This window comes from Polypterus senegalus, chromosome 1 (assembly GCF_016835505.1).
Source record: "Polypterus senegalus isolate Bchr_013 chromosome 1, ASM1683550v1, whole genome shotgun sequence".
Taxonomy (NCBI): Eukaryota; Metazoa; Chordata; class Cladistia; order Polypteriformes; family Polypteridae; genus Polypterus; species Polypterus senegalus.
This window is the reverse complement of record NC_053154.1, coordinates 127,429,679-127,438,727: the sequence shown is the minus strand read 5'-3', so window position 1 is coordinate 127,438,727 and position 9,049 is coordinate 127,429,679. Positions and strand designations below refer to the sequence as shown.

At 36.5% G+C, this 9,049-nt stretch overlaps 1 protein-coding gene across 1 annotated transcript; it reads right to left on the bottom strand.

Moving 5' to 3' along the window:
* Positions 1 to 1,372: 1,372 nt before the first annotated feature.
* Positions 1,373 to 7,218, bottom strand: LOC120535831 (extracellular calcium-sensing receptor-like). The gene is made up of 6 exons (XM_039763973.1): positions 7,100 to 7,218; positions 6,373 to 6,661; positions 4,202 to 5,038; positions 3,834 to 4,061; positions 2,409 to 2,532; positions 1,373 to 2,317 (listed from the first exon to the last, which is right to left on the bottom strand). Exons 1-6 carry the CDS (start codon positions 7,216 to 7,218, stop codon positions 1,392 to 1,394), a joined length of 2,523 nt encoding a protein of 840 aa, XP_039619907.1. The 3' UTR covers positions 1,373 to 1,391.
* Positions 7,219 to 9,049: the final 1,831 nt, after the last annotated feature.

Here is a 9,049-nt window from a genome sequence, read left to right as displayed (position 1 = left end):
GCCAAAGCAAGCTGTTCAGGTGACTTCATTTTAAATTGTCTCTGTCTCACAAGTATAAATTACATTGCTACATACTGTATTGATGTGGAAAACATTTATTATTTTCAAATCTTACATTAAATATATTTTTCTATATTCATTGAGATGTTGAATTTGAGTTCTCAACCCTGGAATAGCAAGTCTGTGATTTCTCAAGCACTTGAAAACAGAGCCACCTAGTGGAATTATGAGAAAGCAGCAGAAGATTAAGGTGTACTGTCCTTCCATGTTTTTAATATTTATTTCAATGAGAATTATTGCACTCTCTTTACTGAAATCATCACTGAACATTATATTTGAACATAGGTACACAGCAAAATGCAATACAAAAGATACAAGCATGACATTTCTTTAGCCAAATAAAGAATCTTATAAATGTGCTATATTTTTCAATTAAAAGAAAAAAGATGCCAATAATACTGTATGAATAAATTATCTGAAGATGGCAAGTTTTTTTTAAAGATCATATGAACTTTATTCATGAAGTTTCCAACAAAAACTCAAATAAAAGGGGTGGGTATACTGGAATTAAAGCAGGGGATTCTGTTGTTCCTCCATTGTCCCTGAGGTTCTTCATTTCTTTAACAGGCTTTCAGCACATAGCCATGTTCCTTAATACATATTTATTGCATGTGAGTTTATAATAAGATTTAACTAAAGTAATCACATAAAAAGGGTGATGGGCTGGCATCATGTCAAGGGTTACTTTCTGCCAATGTGTCCCAAACCCACCACACTAGGCCCCTGTTCACCACAACCTTGTACTGGAGTAGCTGGGGTTCCGAAACCAAATGAATGATTACTCTGAAAGAAAATATGTGTAACCCATAATATTAACAAGCCTTACATTTATGAAAAGCAACAGCTGAAAAACACCAAAGGCTGGTTAACAGTTAAATAAGTGAAATAAAATAATAAGCGCAGTAGGTAATGCTGCTGCCTCACAGTTGGGAGACCCGGGTTCATTTCCTGGGTCCTCCCTGCGTGGAGTTTGTATGTTCTTGCCTTGTCTGTGTGGGTTTTCTCTGGGTGCTCCGGTTTCCTCCCACATTCCAAAGACATGCAGGTTAGATGCATCGGTGATCCTAAACTGTCCCTAGTGTGTGTGTGTGTGCCCTGCGGTGGGCTGGCGCCCTGCCCAGGGTTTGTTTCCTGCCTTGCGCCCTGTGTTGCCTGGGATTGGCTCCAGTAGACCCCCGTGACCCTGTAGTTAGGATATAGTGGGTTGGATAATGGATGGCTGGATTAACACAAATAAACAAATATACAGCTGTATAAAAAATAATTCTATAGAGTTAAAAAAGGAAAATAATCAATCAAAAAAGGATGCTCGTTATTAATGAACTAAAGAATTAGTTCATTTTCACTGATCCCTGCACACTCGTCTTTGACATTAGATGTTTTTTAGTGTTTTTTTCCGGCTTGACTAATATGACATAGCATTTAGGTGTAAAAATACAGAGCAGCACTCCAAAACTGGAAGATAAAATTGCAAATATTTCAACAGCCACAACGTACTTTCCAGGAGAGCTAATATAAGCAGGGATAAAAGTGATCCAGACGGCACAGAATATCAGCATGCTAAATGTAATAAACTTGGCCTCATTGAAATTGTCTGGTAGTTTCCGTGCCAGGAATGCAAGAACAAAGCAGATGCATGCTAAAAAGCCGATGTATCCCATTACACAGCAGAACAGGGTGACCGACCCGAGATCACATTCTAAGATAATCCTATCATTGTAGTACCTGGTGCTTTTAAATGGGAAAGGTGGGGAGAGGATGAGCCACACCAAGCAAATTAGGCACTGAACAGCCGTGCAAACAAACACACTAAACCTTTGCTGTGCTGGCCCAAACCACCTCATGACATTATTCCCAGGTAGTGTTGCTTTAAAAGCCATAAGGACTACAATTGTTTTGCCCAAGACACAGGAGAGACAGAGAACAAAAGTGATACTGAAAGAAGTGCGCCTTAACCTGCAAGTCCATTCTGTTGGCTCCCCAATAAAAGTGAGCGCACATAGAAAGCAAAATACGAGTGAGAGCAGCAAAAGAAAGCTGAGCTCAGAATTGTTGGCCCGCACAATCGGAGTGCTCTTATGCAGAAAGAAAATGATAGCCACAGCTGTCGTCAAGACAGCGCCAAATATTGAAATGGTTGCTGACGTGATGCCGAGGGTATCTGAAAAGGAAAGATACTCAATGTCTTTAGGATGGCATGCATCTTTCTCTTTGTTAGACCAAAAGTCAACAGGGCACTGAAAGCATTCCGCTGCATCTGAGGGGGGAAAAAAAAGGCAGAAAAGTTTACTTTATTAATAACTTGGCTCAAAATTCAATGAAGACTATTTGGATTTTACAATATTTACCTGTTTGATTGCTGAAGGTTCCATCTGCACATTGTACACAGTCATAACAACAAGCTGGCTGCCCCCTGCGTACAGCCTTTCTGTAACCTAAGGGGCAACTCTCTGTACACAATGACTTTGGAACCTGGTCAAAAACATAGTGGAGGTATTCAGAAATACTACCATGCAAACAGTTTATGTATTTGTGTAGAAAATAAATGATCTCCCTGTGTTCGCTAAACTAAAACGCATTCTATCAGCCCTTCATAACAATGAACATCTGTACATTGCTTCTGCTTCTTAGTGAGTGCAGCTTCTGTATGCTTCAGTGCGTCATCCATAGTGGGATACTTCATTATGCCTCTGGCTGCTGACTGCAACCCTGACTACAATCTGATGGAAAGTAATGAATGGAAGTGCCATGTTTTGGTTCTGCCTTTATTCCTGAGGCTCCTACAACATAAACTTTAATTTCCAAATTTTAGCCTCACCTTTTCACTCAATCGAAAAAGCACAGCCATCTAAAATCTTGCTATCCTTATAAGTGCTGCACTTATACTTTCTTCCATTCGTTTGTTGTTTTCCTTTCGTGTCAATGACATATACACACACAGGATTCATTCAGAGATGTCATAACTAAATAAATACTGCCATTAATAGTCCAAAATTACACAATGTATTTATGAAACAATTTATAGTCCTGCCTTTTCTGCCTCTGAAAATACCAAGAGAGACCCAGCCACTAGTTTGCCCCCCGACTTCAGTTTTTTCATATGCTGGGTGATTTTCTCATACTACGCTGTGTGTTGCTACTTTTATTCTCCCTACTGGATCTGTTTGGTGTGTTAATTTGGCAGTTTTTTTCTTTTCCAGATGAGTGATGCACTGGTTCATTCTGCTACCTCACTGCTCCTGGGTCCAGGGATCGGTCAGTGTTTTTCATTATCACTTGTAATATATGTTCTCTCAATGTTCATGTGAGTTTTCTCTAATCTAATTTTCCACCTCATCCCAAAGACATGCAAATAAGGTTTATTGTTGCCTCCAAGTTGGCTTAGCATATGTTAAAGTGTGTGTGCATGAGTGTGATCTGAAATGAACCCTGCTGAGAAAATAAAAACAAGTCAAGAAAATTAAAAAGATTAAAATGAAAATATAAAGTATTATATAAAAGAGCAATCTGGATGACTGTTGTGCAAAGAAAAACTTTTCATTTCGAAAAGAATCAAATGGCAAAGTGGGATGTATTATTGTATGCCAGACATTTAAAATAACAACATAATGTCAAATACCACATTTTTATATTATGCATCATCTCAATTAGCTGCTATTGAAAGACATTTCTATACAAAGAAAGAAAATGAAAAGTTCCATCAGGATTAACAAGGCTCAGTCAACTGACAGGACAAACCAGCCAGCAGTGACATACACATAGTATCAGCTTACTTTCCTCAAGCCTCCATTCCAAATTATTTTCTTTTCATCAATGATTATTTGTTGCTGTCGACTTGCAGAAGAATCAAAACGTCCAAAAGTCACATACTTCACAGAGCCATCAGGATTTTTTTGCCAATTTATTAGGTCATAGGATGCAACCGGGTCCCCATTTTCATCAAAATAAACATCTTCTCCAAATTTGTTAGTGTATCTTACGTTATTAAGATAGTGCACAACCTAAAAAAGTAACATCACATTTTCAAACATGGGTCACAGGAAAAAAAAAACAGTTAACATAAGATGACATAATAATTCCACCATTAGTAATGGTATTTTGCTGAGAAACATCTGATTGTTTAAAAACTACGTAAACATACCTGCCAGGGTTCTAGACTGTATATATTTGCACATGTGTTATTTAAAAATGGTCCTTTTCCATTTTCACAAGACTGCAAATTGTGAAGAGCATGAGCAACTGCATAAATGGCTTTGTGCATATTGTATGTGACTCTTAGCTGAGAGATATCACTGTAGATGCTTTCTGTTTCCGCTAATTTCTCATTTCCAGTGCAGCTTCTTTTATGAGGTGACACTACCGAGTAATTCGAGCCAAGATCATTCTGATCAAAGGAACAGTCAAATAAAGTTTCCCAAAACTCTCTGGCAAATTGGTTTTCGGGTTGTTTTAACGGATTCAGGCTCATCAGAAATTCTTTGAGCTCCGGCATATCTGCTCTGCGAATTGCAAAGCCAATTGTGCCATCCAGGGAGATCAAATTTTCCTTTGTTGAGATTAGTGAGGAAGTTACCCATGCTTCACTCGCTATCCATTGTTTATCAGTGATATTCTGTAAAACAATCTCTTGAATAATGGGGTATATATCTTCTTCAATTGAGAATGCAACAATAACTTTGGCTGTGGAGGATTGGATCGTTTTCACAATCTGAACAACTTTTTGTTTAGAAACCACTTTTGGAATGATAACCCGGTATGCAATGCAAACACCCAGTTTTGTCACCTCATCATGGAACATTTGAATTCCGGTCCTCCCGTAATCATCATCTGCAGCAACAGTTCCAACCCACGTCCAGCCAAAGCGTTGAACGAGGTATGCCAAAGCTCTGGCTTGGTTTAAATCACTAGGAATTGTTCGAAAAAATGTAGGAAACTTCTTGTGATCACTGAGGCACGCACATGACGCAAAGTAGCTGACCTGCAATCAGGAATAAAGTGTTTATATTACAACTGGTTGCCACAACTAAGACCACAAATTCTATAAAAAGTAAAAAGTATAATGCCATTATAATACATGATAGATAGGCATTTTTGTTCCTTCATACTTTTGCACTTTTTCTGTAGATTTTAATATACTTATGTTCTAAAACTTGTGGAAGACCCATGCAATAGGATTTGCCACCATTTCAATATTATTATTCTCTATTTTTTTTAAATATTAAAACCATTAAAAATTTAAAAACGATTAAAAACATTGTGCTTACACAATAAGAACTTCTGCTGCTTTGTGGACCTGTTTTAAACTCCTAGCTCATTCACAGTCTGTAAATTCTCAGGAACATTTTTTGAAGATATTGCTTTATTTGACTGTTTTAAGGTGTCCTGTTAAGCAAACTTGATGAATAACTACTAAGGCTTGCATCTGGTACAAAACTAATAGTGCCAGGACTAAGCCCACAACTCATAATAGAAAAAGTGGGTTTAGAAAATGGATGGATAGATTTTTGTCACTGGTAAATATTTTCAGTTTGTAAATCTGTTTTCTCATAGTTTTAGCCCTCTAATTTAGTAGAAGCACTGATGCACCTCCTGTATCATCATAGGCAGAACTCAGATTTATTATAGGCAGATTTATTAAAAATTGTTTTTATGCTTGATAAACCTACACGGTGTTTGTTTCTGGTGGGTCATCGTTTCTGGAGCCAGGGCTTCTCTTTTAGCCAAGCATTCCTCTTGTCTGTACTGCTTTTTTCTAGGTATCCTTTTATTCCATCACCCTAGATTTTTTCAGGTTGTGTTATTAATATAATATCAATATTATCAGTGTCTTAATATATAAACGTGTGTGAAAGTGTTCTACAATGAACCAGTGTCACATCCAGGGCGGATAAGTACCTTGTGGCCAATACTGCCAGATACAAAAGCGTATTGTGGTGGCTCAGAAATTGGACTTAAAAACCCCAAGGTTGCTGGTTCAGTTTCTGCTGCTGTGTGGCCATGAGAAAGTCACCTAACGTGTCTATTTGTTTCAAACAGTTGTAATGTAGTCTGAACTTGTAAAATAACAACCAAAAGAATGGATGATGTACAGATAAAAAAAACAAACAGAAGAGCCTCTCAATTGGGCTAATGTTACCCCATAAATAAATAAACAGGTCAATTTATTCTAAAAATTTAATGTTTGGCGTGTGTTCAAGACACATAAAAAAAGAATATATGAAATTCATCTTCTGATGACCTCCAAGCTAACCACATGATTATTTGCAATACAAAACAAAATTAATTTAATCTACAAATGAAAAATCTGCTTACCAAAGGGATTTTGAACAACTCCAAGACTCTTGATATAGCCATTGAAAGTGTTGACCCAGAATCACCGATTATTATCGATACTGAAGGTGCAGCCAGGCATTCCTCTGAATCATTACTCTTTGGTGCATTGATTAATGATAACGTCGCTTTCATTGACTGAACGGCGATTCCACATGTGTCAAATAATTTGTAACCAAGAGTTACATTTGGTAAAAAGGTCTTGTTTTTGTTTATTTCTTCGATGAAGAATACCATTGCTTGTGACCAGCGAAACGTTCGAAAATTAAAACTGTGGGGAAAAAATAATTTTATAGTGTAAAAATTGTGATTATATGTGTTGTTTGGGTTTTCCTTTTTTTTTTTTTTTTACAGAAAACTGTGTAACCCTGAGCGCATGACTTTGCTCAAGCACATGTTGAAAGAAAATAATTCTGTATTAGTTCTGTGCTTGTTAAGAACCTCTAGAAGGTGTTACTTTTATCAATTGATCATTTTGTCTTAAAAAGAAGAAATAAACTATAGAGATACAGTATACAATAGAGTAAATGCATACTGTATGTATATGTACAAATCCATAGTCATACTTTGTAACAAAAAATGATATGTCTTTACTTATGCATTCATTACACATAAATCACTTTATATATCTAAAGTCTGGTTAAACCATGAAATGTTAAAGAATTCCATGGCTTCAGACAGAAAGCTGTCTTATTGCATTTTTCCTTACCCTTCACATAGTGTCTCTCCAGGTTTCTCTTTGAAAGTTTGTTCCACATTTACACCTTTGGAGTGGATGGGAAATAAGCCACCTAATACAACATGACCAGGGCTGGAGTGTTGGATCATTTTGAAGTTTTCTCTAACCCTGCAGGCATCTTCACTAGCCTGAAGCAAAGAAACCCCTAAAGTAACTAGACAGACCCAATGCATGAGATTCATTCTCTTCTTTTAAACAAAGCCATATATATCGTCTGTTATCATTTTAGGTAGAATTTATATGTCTGAAATAATTAGCTTTAGGTCTTTAGGGAAATTAGGCAAAGACTCACTAATACATTAACCATAGCCCTTGAGCTATTTAATATTCTGTCCTGTATTTAGCTAGTTTAAAAATTAAGCAAGAAAGGACTTTTTACCAATTGATTTTGTTTTTAATTATGTTTTCTCCTAAATTTGCTCTGTGTATTTTAGGAAACCTGCTCTATCAATTTGTTGTTAGTATGTTACATTTACATTTATTTACTTAGCAGACGCTTTTATCGAAGTGACTTACAAAAGAGGTAAACAAATCGAGTAACATTAGGCTAGGGCCTGTTTGTAAAGCAAGTGTAATAGAACAGGTAACAAAAGTTGATTGCCACAAGTGAAAAGATGTAATAACTCATACATTTACAATCATAGATTACAATCACAATAGCAATTAAACTTAAACAAACTGAACTATGCAACTTAAAAAACTGAATGCATGGATGAATAAATGGATAAACACTTATCTAACAATAGAATATTGGTACAGTATTTCCAAAGCTGATATTTTCTTCATCTAGCAGCATTTTTAGTTGCTGTTTTCTTCATCTCAAAGTATTTTTTTTTGCTTTTGTCCAATTCAGAAATGATTTTATCATCCCACTAAATGCTTCTAGAATAAGCTCTGACTCCCTTGGATGCCAAATTCAGAAAATGGAGAGATGGAAGGTTAGAATGCTACAGAATAATGTCTATTACAAAGGAATTGATGCATTTTGTGTTCATGCTGTGAAGGATGTGATGGGTAGCTTCTTTGCATTACATTCATATTACATCCTGTAGTCATTTAAAATTCTCTTTTGGAAGCACTTCGGTATTACCTGTAGACCTGTAGTCTTTAAATACACTGTTATTTCAAAATGTATACAGAAAGGGGCAAAGGCCAACACAAACTTGACACTTTCACTGATTTATGATTAATATATTATAGGTGGCACTATGAATATGATTACACTGTGAAACTCAATTCACAGAATACAATCAAGCAATAATAATATGTGTAATGCATACCTGCTTAAATGCTGTCAAGTTATATTCCCAGGTAATTAAATTGCACTATATCACCTTATTCTAAACAAGCAACTCTCTAAAGCAACAAGAATTGTAAATTTAGGTACTGCATACATGTAAGTAGTCATGCTAGGTGCTAGGTTATTTTACAACCCAGGCCAAGCTTATTAGTGCACCAACCGACTGTTCGGTAGCTAACCTGTGCAGCTCAGTTTTCCCCCCTTTTACCTAATTTGCTTTACTGGTGGCACTGACCCTGCCTATCCAAGGAGTACTGGACAAAAGCCAGAAGCCAGCCCAGGATAGGGTTCATCAGTGTTCATCTGCACGTACACAAGCAGGGTCCAATTGGAGTCAGAAATTAACATGATATATGTGTGTACACAAGAATGGAGTACAGTAACTGGATCAGGACCTACCACTCTGAGGTAGCACACTAATTAGTGTACCTATTCTGCCCCAACACACTGTAAAAAAAATACAAAAGAGATCATAAAGAGTTTGGGTACAAAATGACGAATGCCATATAACTGTTGGCAAAACAAAAAATACAAATTCAAAATAATCATAAAAACGTATTCTCTGATGCAAGTCCAAGTATGAACTAATTAAAGATGGCAGATCTTCTGGTTTTCAGTCC

Excerpts from the sequence above, each read along its gene's own strand:
- LOC120535831 (XM_039763973.1), bottom strand. The coding sequence starts at position 7,218 with ATGATCCAACACTCCAGCCCTGGTCATGTTGTATTAGGTGGCTTATTT. Across the intron at positions 5,039-6,372 it reads AGTTGTTCAAAATCCCTTTG|GTCAGCTACTTTGCGTCATG; the intron begins GTAAGCAGATTT and ends TCCTGATTGCAG. Across the intron at positions 2,533-3,833 it reads GGAATGGAGGCTTGAGGAAA|GTTCCAAAGTCATTGTGTAC; the intron begins GTAAGCTGATAC and ends GTTTTTGACCAG.